The 17949-nt window shown below is 43.5% G+C and overlaps 2 protein-coding genes across 4 annotated transcripts in view; one reads left to right on the forward strand and one right to left on the reverse strand.

Annotated features, from left to right (window-relative positions):
• ANKS4B (ankyrin repeat and sterile alpha motif domain containing 4B) lies at positions 1 to 11742 on the forward strand. Of its 2 annotated transcripts, XR_013831699.1 has the most exons (3): positions 1 to 216; positions 5718 to 7870; positions 11699 to 11742. XR_013831699.1 is itself a non-coding variant. In XM_079946064.1 (2 exons), exons 1-2 carry the CDS (start codon positions 53 to 55, stop codon positions 6790 to 6792), a joined length of 1239 nt encoding a protein of 412 aa, XP_079802190.1. In that variant the 5' UTR covers positions 1 to 52; the 3' UTR covers positions 6793 to 8147. The 2 variants fall into 2 exon arrangements, 1 of the variants encoding a protein (XP_079802190.1); XM_079946064.1 differs by lacking the exon at positions 11699 to 11742 and having other exon boundaries at positions 5718 to 8147.
• CRYM (crystallin mu) overlaps positions 11449 to 17949 on the reverse strand; it is a 17205-nt gene continuing 10704 nt past the window's right edge. For both annotated transcript variants that reach the window (XM_079946077.1, XM_079946076.1), the window contains 3 exons: positions 14613 to 14734; positions 13813 to 13897; positions 11449 to 11752 (listed from right to left, as the gene is read on the reverse strand). In XM_079946077.1, coding sequence (XP_079802203.1) covers positions 11688 to 11752; positions 13813 to 13897; positions 14613 to 14734 — 272 coding nt within the window. In that variant the 3' untranslated portion in view covers positions 11449 to 11687. The remainder of the gene's footprint in view (positions 11753 to 13812; positions 13898 to 14612; positions 14735 to 17949) is intronic.

The raw sequence follows: 17949 nt of genomic DNA on the forward strand, positions 1-17949 counted from the left end.
TCCTGCTCTGCCTGGAGAGTGATATTTGACAAAGCTTTGGTGAGCAGAAAAGATGTCCACTCGCTACCACCAAGCTGCTAGTGATAGCTACCTGGAACTTCTGAAAGAGGCCACCAAGAGAGATCTGAATCTTTCTGATGAAGATGGCATGACTCCCACACTCCTGGCAGCCTACCATGGGAACCTGGAAGCCCTAGAAATAATCTGCAGCAGAGGGTAATATCAACCTGGTGGTTTTGATTGGAAACTGTTTATGGTAGGGTTTTGCAGACAGCAGCAAGAGGCAGGGAAAAAGTGAAAATACTTTGCTTTCTTTCTAGTCTGTGTAAAAAATTGTCTTTTTAGAGAAAAGGAGAAAATTCTCCAGAGATGCCCTCTTTTCACTCTGAGAACTGGCACCATGTGTTGGCTGATCCTGTATGAGCCACACACACACAGATCCTGAACTCTAAGGCACTATTATTTGCCTTGGGGGAAGATATTTTAATTCTGTGTCTTTAAAAATCTTTTCCGGGCTTCCCTGGTGGCGCAGTGGTTGAGAGTCCGCCTGCCGATGCAGGGGACGCGGGTTCGTGCCCCGGTCCGCGAAGATCCCACATGCCGCGGAGCGGCTGGGACCGTGAGCTATGGCCGCTGAGCCTGCGCGTCCGGAGCCTGCGCTCCGCAACGGGAGAGGCCACAGCAGTGAGAGGCCCGCGTACCGCCAAAGAAAAAAAAAAAGGGTGCCATGTTTTACAGGCTTTTGGCACATATTGTGCCAGGAAATTTGAACCACTTTATGCTTCCTGCAGCATTGTTCATTTCCTCACACTCCTGCCAAAACTGAGTAGTAGTATTCTTTTTATTTGTTGCCTATCTGATAGGCAAATAGATGGTGGTGCGTTGTTTTCACTTGCATTTATTTGATTACTAGTGAGTCTAAATATTCCTTGCTATGTAGAAAAACACTTCTTGAAAGAGTGATTTATTTTCTGAGAACAACTCCAAAAAAATCAAATCAACTTCAAAAGGAGAAACTGAAATGGAACAGATTCTCAGAGTAATTTAATATAAGCAAATTGCCTATTTTGTGACAGTAATAGCAATCCAGCTCTAAAAATTATTGCCCAAATGTACTAATCTACAAAAAAGCAAGGGCAAAATATGATTACTTAAAATCTTTTCATTGAATTTATCTTTTGGGAAAAAAGGATAGGAAAAATGTCAAATCAAAATTTTATGAATTTAGCTGAAGGAAACGATATATTGAATAACATCAGTATCGGACTCAGATCATCAGATGAGTTTGTGACTATCTGGACAGGTATGTGTAATGGTTCTATCAAGAAATGTGAAGGATATCAGGGATTGAAAGACAAAGACTGATTTTAGAAGGACCCCCAACTTGTCAATAGTAAACATTTTGATTTAAGTTGTACATTAATTTGGAAAGTTGTCTGTAAACAGAATTTATTTCAAGTGGAAATAGCTTAAATGCACCAGGGAAACTCATGAATCAGCTTACTGACAGTTTCATCTTTAAATTTGGAATTTTGTGTTTCTTAAGAGAAGAACAGTCTTTGGGGTCACCTCAGATTTTCTTCATGTTCTTCCTATCTTGAAGGATCATTTAAGGTCCCTCAGGATGAGAAAATTCCACTGTTTTATGACCTGAAGCATGTAGATTTAACCCAAACTTTTTAATACCTCTAACATCCTTACCACGGTTCACTCCTCTCAATAATTTCTCTTTTAACTTACCCAATCTAATTTCAGGCAAACTTAATCCATATGTTTATGTTTACAGTAATGTCTTAGATGTTTTACAATCCCTCTTTTATGTCTTTTGAGTGTGGTGTTTGGTTAAAATAAATAAGAAGTGAAACTCCATCTTTGGGGGTGAGGTACTGTGCTCCCCTAAGATATACAGCTATTTTAAGGTTGAAAGAGGTTTCCTTTGATCCGAGACAATTAAATCAGGAAAAAGGCTGTGCAACAGAACTGTGTTATTTAATATATTTGCTTTCCTTAGATTCAATTTTATTTTCTTTCCTTCCTCTTTGAACTTATTTCCCTTCCCTTATCTCTGGTCACACTGAAGTATACTCCTGGTGCCACAAATATGTAACATCACCTATATGTGCATCTGCTTACACTGTTCTCTCTGCTCAGAAGGAAGTTGCCAACTGCCAGCTTATGGCTGGATCTAGCCCACAAATGTGTTTTATTTGGACTTCACTGTATTTTTCTCTTAAATTTGAGCCAACATTTAAAAATCAAAAAGCTTCACATGAAATTCTGGATTTCTGGCTTTGTTTGGAAAATGGAAACTCTGGCAATATTGTGTCTGCTTTTATTCAAGGTAGCAATCAGCCACAGCTGATCAATGTCTATTCTTTTAGATGGAACTTGCACTTAATTATGACTTTGTTGAAAGAACAAACCTGGCCCCATTAAGTTACTTACATTACATTCCTGGCTTCTTTAGGTTGAGTTTGAGACATCTCCTATGAGATATGGACGATATAAAGGACAAAAGACACAAAGGACAAAAGACACAGGTTTTGCCCTCTGAGACATATTATCTAGTTGGGGGGCAGGGCATATTTGACAAATTACGACTATAAGTGTTAAAAAGCCACAAGAGTCATCGCAGTGCTGCAGGAATTTACTAGATGGGTGTGAGAAAAAAATAAATATGTGAAATTAAGGATTTTGAGTTTAGAGACAAGGGAAATGGTAACAGGTAAAGTTTATTGAGTATTCATTCTGTACCAAGCACGTTTCTAATGCTGTATGTATGTTGACTGATTCACGTAATAGTTGTATGAGTAGGTGATATTATCCTAAATTTATAGATGAGGACACTGAGTCCTAGAAAAGTTGAACTTGAGGCCTCACAGCAGGTAAAAGGGAAAAGCTGAGGTGAGTTAACATAAGACCATATTGTGTTGGAGACCAGTAGACTTGGAGGCAGGCCTGATCCAAAGTGTATTGCCCGTGTACTGGTGGGAAAATCAATTACATGCTTGGAGTCTTATTTTACCCCTCTGATAATTATTCTTTTCTTCCTTCTCTAAGAGAAAGATTGTGCTTGGTGGTGGTGGGGTGGGGGGCAGAGAATGTGTAAGTGCTTTGTAACCAAAAAGCATGAAGAAGCCAAGGATTCCCATGGAGGAATTACAAATCTGATTCACCAAATTATAGGACACTGGTTGGGTCACCGTAACTAGTACAGCTCTCAACCTGCAGTGAGCCTAACCTGGGGATCTTGTTAAACTTCAGTTTCTGATTCAGGAGGTCTGGGATGCGGTCCAAGATTCTGCAGTTCTAACAACTTGCAGGTGATGTTACTGCTGCTGCTGCTGCTGGTCCAGGGACCAAATTTAAGGGGCAAGGAATGGAAGGGCCACAGTGCATTAACATGCCAGTCGCAAGGGCATGGACCTTCTCTCCTGTTTCCACCTGATACTTACCAGGAATGTTAAGAGGCCTTCTCAGGCTCTCTCTCCTGCCATCCCATGGGGCCAGCCTGGCCAAAGTTTACTGAGATCCTGATTTTGGAGTCTAGACTAGGGCAAAGGAAGAGGCCCTTTAGTACCTGTATTATCAGAGTTCTCAACAGTGGCTTGAGGTCAGAGCCATAGTTAATAAGTTATTACTTTACTTTTCATTTGTGCCTATTTGTAACTCAAGGCCTCACAGGAGAAGGGCAAGGGGTGGGGGTTAGAGCCTGGGGCAGGATTCCAGTAGATATTCATTCCTCAAATCTTTTTTATCTACCATGTACCCGATTCTGTGTCAGGCATGGGGTCCCTGGCCATAATGCTATCTAATAATGCCCCGAATTCTACCTTAAACCATTGCAGAACTACTCATAATTATGTGGAAATAAACTGAGGAATCAGTAGACTCTTTGTACAAATATTAGTTGTATTAGACACTGTTTGCTTCCTGCCCAGTATCCATTCTTCTCTTTTTTTTTTTTTTTTTGGAATACATTTTTTTTTAATTAATTTATTTATTTTTGGCTGTGTTGGGTCTTCGTCGCGGCCTTTCTTTAGTTGCGGTGAGCGGGGCTACTCTTCGTTGCGGTGCGCAGGCTTCTCATTGTCGTGGCTTCTCTTGTTGTGGAGCACGGGCTCTAGGCATTCAGGCTTCAGTAGTTGTAGCACGCGGGCTCAGTAGTTGTGGCTTGCAGGCTCTAGAGCTCAGGCTCAGTAGTTGTGGCGCACGGCCTTAGTTGCTCCGCGGCCTGTGGGATCTTCCCAGGCCAGGGCTCAAATCCATGTCCCTTGCATTGGCAGGCAGATTCTTAACCACTGCGCCACCAGGGAAGCCCCATTCTTCTCTTCTTTCTTGCTGATGGGGAACCAGTTTTGTTCAGTTTTCACTTCCCTACCTGTGACTCAGAGGAGGGTAGCAGTGGTGTACTGGAACTGTAACTGAGCAAGTGGGCTCGTTGCCCACTGTGCAATGGAAAGACCAAGGCAATGGTCTTTTGCAGAGAGAAAAGGCTTTATTGCGGGGTTGAAAACAAGGAGACAAGAGGCACTGCTTTAGATCTGGCTCCTTGACTGGCATTTGAATGGAGTATTTATCTTGAAAGTAGGGAACAAGAGGGGGAGGGTGCTCAGAAATGATTGATGGAAAGTAAGTGCAAGTTTCAACGTAAGTTTCGAGAGTTCACGGGTTCCCTGCACAGGCCAGACAATCCTTCATGCCTCTTCATGCGTTGCATGTACAATTTCAGAGGTGGAGGAGTCCAGTACATAACATGCAGTGGATTTTCAGCCTGTGGCATTCAGAGTGTGCTCTCAGTCATTCTAGTCCCTCAGTGCGCCCGTGTGATGCTCATGCTCAATTGGAGGGGCTGTCAGCAAGTTGTTTGCATATCTGTGGTTTCCCTGATACTCTGCGAAACAAGCTTGGTGTCCTCCCTGTTACGATTTTTGTTTCTATCTGTTTCTACCTTAGGGACCAAGATCCTTTAAGGTACAAGGTATAGTTTCAGAACCAGCTCTTACCAGCTCAGGAGAGACGACTGCTAAATTTTAGGAAGTTTGAATCAGATAAACAATCCATTATTAAAAATAAAATTATATAAACTTAAAATTTAATAAACTATATTAAAAAGGTAATACTCAAAACTTACTACTTTCTAATTATTTTACCACATTTTACTGTTATCTTTGCTCTTAAGATTACGCACATCTATTAAATATCTGTGTGGTGGGAATAATTTATACTCAATTGACTGTGTACCTCTTCCAAATTCTGTGTCCAGTAATGACACATTAGGAGCTTGAAATGTGCTATGGTGGTGTGTTTACATCACAGAAATTGGCGCATGCTGTATAAATCAGAGCTTGATTTCTATCCTGGGTGAGCTGGTTGTTAACATTTACCAGCACACCACGGGGTAATCCTATACAGGGGAAAAATCTAATTGATTTAAGATAAACAAGGTAGCTCTATTTCCTTTCCCTTAGGCACGTGGCCCAATTCTGGCCAATGAGACAAGAAAGTTGCTCATGTTGGGAGTTTCTTGGTAGATATGGGCTCTTTCTGTTTCTGGCCATGTGATGTCTGGATGTGACATACGTGGACGTTCAGAAGTTATCTTGTAACAGTGTCAAGGCAGGATTAACATGCATTTTGTTCTTTTAGTTTTTATTTTTTAGACCTCATGTTCAGAGAAAAAAATTAGCATGTATTTTTTATATTTTCTCTTCTAGAGGGGATCCTGATAGATGTGACATCTGGGGAAATACTCCTTTACATTATGCAGCCTCCAATGGTCATGCCCACTGTGTCTCATTCCTGATCAACTTTGGAGCCAACATCTTTGCCCTGGACAACGATTTACAGTCTCCACTGGACGCTGCTGCCAGCAGAGAGCAGAGTGAATGTGTTGGTCTCTTGGATAATGCTGCCACCGCCCAGAACATCATGAACCCCAAGAAGGTCACCAGGCTGAAGGAGCAGGCTCAGAAGAATGCCAGGAGGCAGATCAAAGAGTGTGAGAGGCTCCAGGAGAAGCACCAAAATAAGATGGCCCGCACCTACAACAAGGAGGAATCTGGGACTCTTTCTTCTTCCAAGGGCACTTTCTCCAGGTCATCCCTTTCAAATGTTTCTGCTTCCAACACATTTGGGTCACTGTCTAAGGGCATTAAAGACACCTTTAAATTAAAGTTCAAGAAGAACAAAGATACAGCAGAGCCGTTAGGGAAGGAGAGAACAAGTGGGCCGAAGAATGTGATGGAAGTGTTCAGAGAGGAGGACGAAGACCCCTTCTCAGGGGACTTCAAAGAGAAGCTCCAGTTCTCAGTAAAGGCGGACAGCTGTGTGCAACACGAATCCATTCTCAACCGTCCAGGTCTAGGAAATGTTGTTTTTAGAAGGAACAGAATATTGAGCCCTGAAGACATCTCAGACAGCAAGAGGGAGTTGGGGTTGAAAATGCCCAGTGAATTGCTTCAGAGACAAGGAGGACCTGAGGCTGATGAAGAGGGAGCGGAAAACCACCATGAAGATGATCTGCCTTGGGATGAGGATGAAGTGGAATGGGAGGAAGATGTGGTTGATGCTACTCCCCTGGAAGTGTTCTTGCAGTCCCACTACCTGGAAGAATTCCTTCCTATTTTCATGAGAGAGCAGATTGATCTGGAAGCTCTGCTGCTTTGCTCTGATGAGGACCTTCAGAGCATACAGATGCAGCTGGGTCCCAGGAAGAAAGTCCTTAGTGCCATAAACAGAAGGAAGCAGGTGCTACAACAGCCTGGGCAGTTGGTCGACACCAGCCTCTGATGGAGTGTTGGGTCAACTGGGTGAGTCTGCAGCAGTGGCGTGATGCTGTGGCCCACTGGAAACATTTCAGGCATTACCCACTCTCTACCCAGTACCAGACTACTGGGTTTCTAGGGTTTTGGAGGTGTCCATCTAAGAGGCCCAAATTCTACTCTGAGAAATACTCTATACCTGTCCACATAAACCACTAATGAGAAACTCAAGGAGACCTGGGAATAAGAAAATGACATTTCTCTTCAATTATCTTTTTGATATTTTTGAATACAGAAAGGATTAAATGGATGACAGAGAAGGGAAAAAACTTTCTTCACTTTCCTAACTCTGGATTTAAAATTATAATCTCTCATCACATTAGCTGTTGCTTAATTTCTGATCCTCATAGCTAGGGATTCGAACTCCAGTTCTGTCCTTAGCTCTATGACTTTACCTGTTGGTGGAGACTAAAGTTCCTCCATTGGCCCGTGGCGTGATGCCCAACTTAAATGTGTCTAACCCTTCAACAGCTGTTTACATGTTTACAAGTAATAGAAATGGGTCTATAGTACTCCTGCCTGGGAACAGAGAGAGGATGGCAGGTAGAGAGAGAGAAGAAAGAAACAGAATGTAGGGTACCTGTATGGACTGAATTTGCTCCCTCCAAAATTCTTATGTTGAAACCGTAATCCCTAATGTGACTGTATTTGAAGATATGACCTTTATTAAAGAGCTGATTAAGGTTAAATGAGGTCATAAAGGTGAGGCCCTAATTCCATATGACTGTTGTCCTTTGAAGAGGTAGAGACACTGGAGATGTGCACACACACAGAATAGGCTATGTGAAGACACAGCAAGAAGGCAGCCATCTGAAAGCCAAGGAGGAAAGCCTCAGGAGAAATCAAACCTTCTATCACCTTGATCTTGGACTTCCAGCCTCCAGAGCTATAAGAAAATAAATTTCTGTCGTTTAAGCCACACAGTCTGTGGTATTTTGTTATGGCAGCCCTAGCAGACTAATACAGTGCTTAAGCAAGAGAGTCAGGGAGGAGAGAAAGAAGAATACAGAAAAGAACTCCGGCTTGTTAGATGATGTTTCCTAAGGGTAAGTGCCTCCTGAAACTTAAAAAAAAAAAAGGAAAAAGAAATCTAGGTTCTCTGTAGGGAAAATTCAATTGTAAAAGTAAACTTTACCTTTTATGCTTATTATATACATATCTTTTATTTACTGTTGTCTATCACCATTTCTGCACGTCTGAATACATGTAGGTTCTACAATATAAACTGTCAACACTAATACTGCTGCTGATGTTATTTAAATGGAAATCCCAAATTTAAGTTGAAACGCTACTTGAATAGCTAAGCTTCACTGGATTTTTATAGCCAGCCTTGCAATAAATGGAATTTACCATTGATTATGTGTATAATATAGAAAAAGCTTCAGCATGCTTCCTGATTCACAGCTGTCTGTGTTACTTTAAGAGGCACCATGGAGGATACAGATGCTTAAATCTGATGAACAACTGGCACATTCTTCCTCAATGAATGGATCAAAAAGGTTGTCAGTCATTGAATAAATATGCTACACTAGGGGATGATTATGTTCACAAATACTGCATTTCATTGTTCTGGAGTAAACTGCAGTTGTACATGAAATAATGTACATGAAAGCTGTAGTCACACAGAAGGCACTCAGAAAAAGTTTGTAGTGTCTCAGTCTTTCTCTATTAGTATGTCCTTATTGTAGATGCCAGGATCCTCTCTCCAAGTAACCCCCAGAATCTGCCTAATGAGACACTCATTGCTAGGACATAGGAGAAGTATAAGCCCCTAGGAAAGTACTACTGTTAACAAAAAGGATGCTTTCCATCAGTGCTTTGTACATCATTGTCAGAGGTAAAAATAATATGTATTCTAGCAAATGAGAGCATAAAGCATTTTGAGCTGGCAACCAGCATTGCTACTTGGAAGATGATAGAATAGTAAATGGAAAGGTACTCTTAGGGAAAATAAGAAAAGACAGGCCAGCAAAAACGTTACTGGAATTCAGCATTATAGGATTTAGTCCTGCTTCATGGGATTTGATTATTTCTAGTTGGAATTTGTCCATGTTGCCCTACTGGAGGGGTAGCAATTTGCTCAGAAATATGGGAAGGCGATGTTTGCGCAGCAGGACTGGACGTTCTCACCAGGACCATCCCATTGGACTTTATGTCAGTTCTGTGATGAGATAAAGGGATATGAATTTGAAGAACACCTCAAGCGAGTACGTGTTCTGTGGGTTTTAAAACCTCACATAAAACTTCCTTAACATTGCTGGATTAAAAAGGAGAGAGCAAACATAATCCCTTTATATAATAACAGTGAATAACATAAAACACAGTGAGGCCAGAATGGGTTGTTAGAAGGTGTTGGGGTTTTTTTCTCCAATAGTTGCATTTTATTTTTATTAAGGTATCCCAGCTTATAGACTCCATAGGCTCATCTACCATTCTCTGAATAACTCCTGTTCCATTTAAAGGTAAATACTATATTGACGATTATTGCAAAGACTGGCTTAAAGTGTAAGAACCAAACAGGATTACCTTTGGTCTTACATATCAAGGAGGAAAGGAGGCAAATTAAACAGTTCCAGCTCCTGGGAATTCTCCTATGCCCACTTCCCTAGCAGAGAAGCTAGGTTCTGCCCTACTACAACGTAAGCTCCTTTAGGACAGGGAATTTGCTCTGTCCTGTATTCACTGATATATCCCTTGTACCAAGGGCCAAGCCATCACACAGCAGGTATTCAACAAATATTGCTGAACAACAGAATGTGATGCCTAGGCTGAAGGCGGGATGCAGATTACTCTGGTCTGTTGATTCCTGTGATTCTGACCGACTTCAGGGGTTCACACGGCATTTGAGGTGGGTGGGCGATGTGAAATGGAAAAGAGTTAACTTTGAAAGGCAAAAAACTTCTTATTGCAACACTACTCTCGATCCATTTCCTGCCCTAACTCTAATATAGGTGGAGAGAGTCATCTGTGCTCTTTGGTGTGAGGACTGTTTCTTTTCTGTTAGCAGCCTAGCGTGAGTTATTGTAGGGACTCTTATGAATGAAAGAAGAAATCTATGAACAAATTAAGGTGCTTTTGATAATCTCATCGTCACACACCCTTCTCTACACATCCTTAGAGTTGTGACCATTAATATCCCCAGAAAGACTCCATAGTCACTTGAGGTGTGCAGAGCAGATCACGTGGGTACTTTGTTCTAGCACAAAGGCTAGACAGTCTGGCAAACATGATAAACTTTTGGGTAAGCTACCTACAGCATGAAGAGGCCTGCCAGGAGGAATTTGGGTAAGAAAACAAAGCAAAATAATATGCATCTCTTTGCTGCTGACTTATAACCAGCCTAGGGATTGGAGAGAGAGTATTTGAATGGGTCTTTGACAGGACACGGACAACACAGCTCTGCTAGTAACCCAGGGGACCTGAGGAAAGCATTGCTGCAGCTCAGTTTTCCCACCTGTAAGTTGAAGAGGTTGGACTGGATGATTCCTAATGGCCCTTCAACACGGATACTGTAGGGCACACCTGAGATTTTGCCTACCCAACATACAGTCCTCCCCCTTTTTGGTAAGAGACCCCTTTCCTTTTGTTAGCTAATGTGGTCAGATGGGCTGATTGCACCACTGGCTTCAAGGGGGGGCATGTGACCCAGGCTTGGATAATAGGGGAATTAGATCCCCCTGGATGATGCAGTGGTTCAGGGATAATAAGCATATGGGCCTGACCTGGCCAAACAGCATATTCCATTGCCTTTAGCCACTATGTTAGTTATGCATATGGGCACAGGCCCTAGATGGTCCGGTGTGTCTCCATTCTGAGACTTTTAACTGTTAAGGAAGAGAATGTCTCTTTCTGCCAAGGTTGCTGAAGAGGACAGACTATGATTCAAGAGCTGCTGGCACCCATCCTGCCACTCTCAGGGGAGAGCTTACTTGATAATGCAGCCAACACCAAAGAAAACAGAGCCAAGGAACAGAGAGAGCAGGACTGGGTCCTGATGACACTTGGACCCCCTGGATCCAGCTATAGCTGAAACCAGTTACCTGTGTACTTCTTAATTATGAGCCAATGAATCCCATTCTTCACTCACTCATTCATTCAACTTAAGGTAGTTTGAGTTGTGGTCTCTACCGATTGTGACTGAAGGAGTTCTGACCAATAGAGAAGCTCTGCTGTTCCTTGAAATTTCAATTATAAGAAGCCAGAAACAAAAGGCTACGTAATATATGATTCCACTTATATGAATGTCCAGAAAAGGCAAATCCATAACAACAGAAAGTAGATTAGTAGTTGCCAGGGGCTGAGAAGAAGCGGGAATGGGGACTGACTGCTAATGGCTACTGGGTTTCTTTTTGGAGTGATGAAGATGTTCTGAAATTAGACAGTGGTGATGGTTGCACAACCCTGTGACTATACTAGAAAACACTGAATTATATACTTTAAACTGGTGGATTTTATGATATGTAAATTGTATCTCAATTAATAAAATAGAAAAAAATTTATAGCCATCGGAGCTCCTGCAGGGAGTGAATGGGAGCATTTGATCCCCTCACTTTCCTTGCTGTGAGGGACAGAAGTTACCAAAGCAAGAACTGCAGAATGGGAAAAAGCTTTATTTCAAGGGATTACAAAAGGTAGTGAAATACAGGGGAAAGGGAGCGCTAATATAATCTGGCATACAGAGAATGGCCACTTAGTTTTGCTTTCTAACTACAAACACAAAAGGGGATCTCATTATTTAAGGTAAGACAGGATAAGCACGAAACTATAGATCACTGGGCTCCCTCATCTAATCTAGAGATTATGAGACAACTAGTTTAATACCCCTTGAGCTGTAGCATCCATTCAACACAAAGTTCCTTCGTTTTATTTACCAGATGACCAGGAATCGTACACAAGTTTGGCTGCAACCATGTCTTCCACCGCCATTCCTGGAATGGACAGAAATTTGGTTCACCTTTTGTCAGAACAACTTTTCCTCAAACAGCCCAGATCCCAGAACTGGCAGTCCCCTGATACAGTGTCCATCAGGGTAACAAGGACTGATGCCCAGAGGTGAGTTCAGGCTTGAAGTATTGGCAAAGGGCAGAACAAGGCAAGAAACGCCCACCAAAGAAATTTTACGTATCCTTCAGACGTTAGTTCGGGGGTCAGAACACTTTCTGTAAAGGGCCAGATGGTAAAGATTTCAGGCTTTGCAGGCCAATTACTTGCAGTTACTCAACTCTGCCATTGGAGTGCCAGGGCAGCCACAGACAACAGGGAAACAGCTGAGCCTGACTGTGCTCCAAGGAAAGTCTCTCTTTATGGACACGCTAGTTGGAATTTCTTAAATTTTCACATGTCACAAAACATTCTTAATTTTTTCCCCAATCATTCGAAAATGTAAAAACCATTTCACTTGTGGGCTGTACAAAAACAGGTGGTAGGTTGGGTTTAGCCCGTGGTCTGCAGTTTGTTGGACCCTCTGGTCTAGTCCAAACCCTGAATCCTTCAGCAACGGACCCTTTGTCTTATAGTTTGGGGCACAAACCTTAAGCTTGAATGGACATATGTTCTTAAAGGCCAGGGGCCAGTTTTTATTAATTTTTGTAGCTACCACTGCACCCAGTATGCAGCTTGACACATAGCAGGTATTTAATGTGCACCTGCTGGATGAACGGCTGTGCCGATAAACCAGTCCCCAGAAGTGAGAAAGGAAAAATTGCTCAGAGGTGTAGGGCAGGGCTATGCGGTGCTGTGTCTCCTGAAGGGAGCCAGCTGACCTCTGATCTGCTAGGAACAATGAGACTTTCAGACCCAACTAGACCAGTGTGATGTCTTTGAACCAGGCTCTAGATAAAGCTTATACTGTGTTTGCCTGTCTTTCTGTGCATGAGATTTAAAAAAAATATTTAACAGATGGCAAGGCATGGGTGCTGGGTGGTCAGAGTACTCTTAATACTCTGCCAGGCATTAAAGCTTTGGTTGCTTAATCATTAACAAATATGTAAGGTCTGGTGAGGCTGAGGGGCTCAGGGCAGCAAATATTTACCAGCCATTTTGAGAGTAGTTCAATATTTTAGGTGTAGGAGCTGAATATTTGCTCTGTTACCACGTGTGTCCATTTCCTTAAATCTGGTGGGATGGGAGAGCTGGGCTGAGGGGCAAACTAGCCGCTGGGAGCCCCTTCTTTGTTGGGCTTCTGCCTGTGCTAACTCAGGTAGTAATGGGGCTCCCCACTGAAGACCTTCTTAAATCAGCAAGCAGAAAGGTAGGGAAGGAGGGGAAAAAAGGTCTCAGGCTGTACTTCCTGTCTGGGTCTCCGTCAGGTTGGGGCTCCCTGCTATTTCTCTTAAGCTCCCTGTTTTTAAACATCTTTTTCTCCTGTCCTCCCATCTCTGAAGGATATCTTCTTCTGAGTGTCATTGTCTTAATGCTGACACTTGCTGTGTGCACATTGTTTTTTGTTTTTTTTTTTGTTTGTTTGTTTTTTTGCAGTACACGGGTCTCTCACTGTTGTGGCCTCTCCCGTTGCGGAGTACAGGCTCCGGACGCGCAGGCTCAGCAGCCATGGCTCACGGGCCCAGCCGCTCCGCGGCATGTGGGATCTTCCCGGACCGGGGCACGAACCCACGTCCCCTGCATCGGCAGGCGGACTCTCAACCACTGCGCCACCAGGGAAGCCCTCACATTGTTTTATATACACATCTCACTTAATTCTCACAAAAACTCCAGGGAACAGGTGGTGAGAAAACTGTGGCTCAGAGAGGTGAGGTCACTTGCCCAAGGACGCGTGTCCAGGGAGTGGCAGAGAAAGGAATCCAACCCAGGACTGACCAGTTCCAGAGTTCATGGGCTTCACCACTATGCCGATGTAAATAATTGACCTGAGTCATAGATTTCACAATGCTTCAGCTGTGGAGCCTGCTGACCCATTCCTCTTCCCACCCGTGGGTAAACCTACCTTGTGCTCTGGTTAAGTTTGTGCCTTGGGAGCAATGGCTCTTACCCAAAGACTTGAACACCGTAGTCTTCTCACAGTGGGCTGGTTTCACTCCCTTTACCACTTCTCCGAGCTCAGCGAAGATCTCGGCCTGTGAAATGAACACACACTGACCCAGGCCATGGGGCTAATGTCTGCTCAGGGCCAGCTTCTGAAGCCAGGGCAGGGTGTCCCTGAACTGGATAAGGGATAAACTTGATAAAAGGACCTTCTGTAAACTGGATGATGTCAGGAAGGAAGCCTCCACCTTAAACCTTTTTTTTTGGGGGGGGGGGGGGTGGCGGGCGCGGGTGCCATCTGCCTCTGTGATACTGTGATTGCAGAGATACAAATTTGTAGCCAGGGGAATGTCCTGCCAGGATACTGTCAGTGAGGAAATAGGCCTGTTCTTATCTGAACACTCATTTTGGCAGCCCTTTTCTTGCCTCTATGCCCTGATTACAAAAAAAAAGGCCAGAAAGTGGCCAACCCTAGTCCTAATTTGTTGGCCACACTGGGAAAGTTTCCAGGCTGTAACAGGCTCCTATCTTCCAATCCTACTGCTCTATAGGACAGCCCAGTCCAACAGAAAAGTCCATCAAGCCGCTCTCTTCAGGCAAAGGGGACAGGAAAACACATCACCACATAATGGCCACATTATTCTGGGAGGGGATTAGAAAAGGTTGAGAGATGTTTGGGAGTTGTCATCCCACAAAGAGGTAAGGGTTACCGAGGTCTGAAGCAGGCCAGACAGAAGGGGGTGTTAATGAAACCCTGGGATCCAGGTGAGGCCATCCAGGCAACAGCCCACCAGAAAGGAGGCTCACCCCGGACAAGAGGACATCTCCAGACTCTTTCAGGGCGGCCTCCTGGGAATCCACATACAGCACAGCCTGTGTCATGAGCTCATCATCCAGCTCTCTCCAGTCAGGTCTGCTGGCGCCGATGGCTAAGAGACAGCAAAACAGACCCTGAGCCTAGAAATGGCCACAAGGGATACCAAACACTCCAAAGAAGGAAAGGGGTGGGGAAAAGGAGGTGACAGAGGACACATGGGAACAGATGTGGAATGCCCCATTTCCCCAGGCCAACTCCCTCCCCATCGACGAGACTGAATTCACTAATAAGAATGATACCTGGGCATTTTTTCCTTTCCATTTCATATCCATTCTCATTACTAAAAAAAGATTTCGAGGCAACTTAGCATTAATTTGCTGTGTGCCTACTATCTGTGGGATGTTTCACACATACCATTTATAGTCCTCACAAGCACACTTCACATCTGATTCCCATTTAAAAAGCACACAGACTGAGGCTCAAAGAAGTGGTACATGCCGAGGTTAAGTATCTAATAAGTGCGTCTCTGGCTCTGAGACAGTACATGCCTTTCATGCTTCTTCCACTTATCAGGAACAGAGACCTCCTTACAAAACCCCTAAAACAGAGACGTTACTTGGAGCTTATTCAGACCCCGCACTCCTCTATCTTCTGTCCGTCTGCTTGCTCTTCAATCATTCCCATCCCTCGCCCCCAACCACTTCTCTCTTAATTCACGAGAAAAGAGCCCAGTGTTAGGGTCAGAGAGAAGCCCCAATAAAGAGGAAACTGGCTGCACCCTGGCACCAAGGTTTCACATCCTCTGCAGAGCCCAGAACCATAATGATGAATCCAAGGAATCGTGACTCCTGGCGCTGGAACACAGGAATACGCAGAGGCTGCAACCAGATGCCTGCAGGGCCAGGAAGGTAATGAAAATGAGCAGAACTGGTCAGAGGAAGTGGATTGGAAATGGTGGAGACTGAGGTACAGAGAAGAAAGCAGACCCTTCTAAAGCGGACAGTTACTGTTCAGCTCAAGCTAATTGTTGCCATGTGAGAATGCAGGGCCACTGTTAGAAAGCCTCCCCTATCCCTGCTCCTTTTTTAAAAGAGAAGCAGGAAATCTCTTTGCATGTGTTAGTTCTTGATTTTCAGAACACTCTATGGTCTGAAAAAAACACATCTGCTGGCTGGATCCGGCCCATGCCAGCCAGTCTTTGGAAACTGCTATAAAGCTTTATACAAATATAAGGCAGCATTTACAAGCCTTCTCTCACTGCCATCCAGTTTTCTCTACTTGTTCCCTCTCCTGCTGTTCTCCCTCACTCTAATTTTCAAAGAGAGTGGTGTAAAAATGTCCATCTTGAAGGCTGTTTGTGTGAGAAGTTCTATAGAACAGAAGCACCAACTAATGAAGCTCATAAATAAATCATAAGCTGGTGGGAAAAACCCTAGCTTCTCAAGCCACCTCTTCTGATTGCTCTTGTTGCCCCCAATCTGGAGGCAGGGTGAGTTCTCGAAGGGCTGCATAAGGCCACTCAGGCTGATGGAGATGGTCCGGGTAGCAAAGGGAGGGGCTTGACTCGGGCTGGGCCTTGGCCTTCCTGCAGTGGGGCGAGAATGGGTGAGGGTCAGACGCTGGCTGTTGGGCTGCAGGGATAGGATGAGGGACGTGCAGGGGAGGTTGGAATTGGGCGTATCTTTAGCCAAGCTGTAAAGTAAGTAAAATCTGTGGTTGGTGTTTCCCTGTTGACTGCACTTACAACATACTTAAGTATATTTAATGCCTCTGTGAATACATAAACCAATTTCGTCTTTAGGCTAGGGAAAGATATGAGATGGCTTGACTCTCCTTCCTGGAGAGAGACTCAAAGTGTGACAGGGATCCAACATGAGGGATAGTCTCTGTTGTTGGCTTTGAAGGTGGAGCGTCCACATGAAAAGGAATGTGGACAGCCTCTAGGAGCTGAGAGCAGCCCCAAGGAAAAGGGCACCTTTGTCCTACAACACAAGGAACCTGCCATGACCATGTGGGCTGGGAAGAAGACTCCGGGCTCTGGATAAGACTGCCGCCTGAACAACACCTTGATTTCATCCTTGTGTGAGCAGAGGACTTAGCTAACCCATGCCCAGACTCCTAACCACAGAAACTGAGATAATACGTATGTGCTGTTTTAAGCTGGAAAAAAAAAAAAGAAAAAGCTGAAAAAATATCAAGTCAGTCTTGCTGAAGATTCAGCTCTTGTCCATTTCACCAAGAACTGGTTTCTCTTGATTCCCTAAGTCGTTCCAGAAATGGTCTTACTGTTCGAGTCTGGCTTTATGAAGAGTAAGACCTACCCCCTGGACCCACATTCATAATACCAGTCCCACACAGGCTGAGACCTTCAATTTGCTATGGCCCATTCCTCAATCATACCACGTTTTGTTTCCTTTATAGAACTTATCTTCAGCTGGAACTATCTAGCTCATCTATTTGTTTACTTGTTGTCTACCTCCCTTCTCTGGAATGTAACCAGCGGGAAAGCAGTGATCTTGATTGCTGGTTTACTGTGGCATCCTCAGCATCTAGAACAGTGCCTGACACATGGTAGGGATTCAATACATATTTGTGAATGAACTTGGCCCTTGCACGTGTGTGCAGACATTTTAGATTTTGAGTTCACACTATGTGCTTGTCACTAAAACATGGGGCACTGATACCAGGTTTAAATTCTTGAGTCTTCAATTGTTTGCTCATCAGAATCCAGTCTTCTTATTGAAAGATAACATAGGGTATCATTTAAGATCTTGGGCTCTGAGGGTGTATTACCTCAGTTCAAATCCCAGTTTTGCCTCTAAGAACCTCTGACTTTGGGCAAGTTTCTTAACCTTTCCATGCCTTGGTTTACCTACCTGTAAAATGGGGGTCATGATAATAATAGCTCCTACTTCATATGGTTGTTGTGAGGATTCAGTGATATAGTACATACAAAGAATTTAGAACAGCACCTGCAATAGTAAGTATTCAATATAGACCAGATCTTGTTATAACCCCCAGGGCCATTTGAGGATCTTCAAAGGCCCCAGGAACTCCTATGTTTAGAGTCCCAACCATCCTATCCCACATATTAAAAAGCACCCACATGTCACATTAAATGTCTTTGGTGTTGTAATTTTAAAAGATTTGTTTTTGTAATTCCAAGTGTTGTTAAAGAACAAGCGAGTCATTTGGCTTTTGTAATTTAAATTTCATAACATTTAAGAACTGAGCTATAATTGATCATTTGCTATAATGATACACTTTATAAAACTTTAATTAAATTTATTAGTTTCAGGTTTGTGATTTTTGTTTCATATTTTGGAG

Source organism: Stenella coeruleoalba (assembly GCF_951394435.1).
Source record: "Stenella coeruleoalba genome assembly, chromosome: 15".
Lineage (NCBI taxonomy): Eukaryota > Metazoa > Chordata > Mammalia > Artiodactyla > Delphinidae > Stenella > Stenella coeruleoalba.

What these genes read in the sequence shown, in the direction of transcription:
- ANKS4B (XM_079946064.1), top strand. Translation starts at nt 53, where the DNA reads ATGTCCACTCGCTACCACCAAGCTGCTAGTGATAGCTACCTGGAACTT. An exon ending in GAAATAATCTGCAGCAGAGG is followed by an intron (nt 217 to 5,717) that starts GTAATATCAACC and finishes TTTCTCTTCTAG; the next exon opens with AGGGGATCCTGATAGATGTG.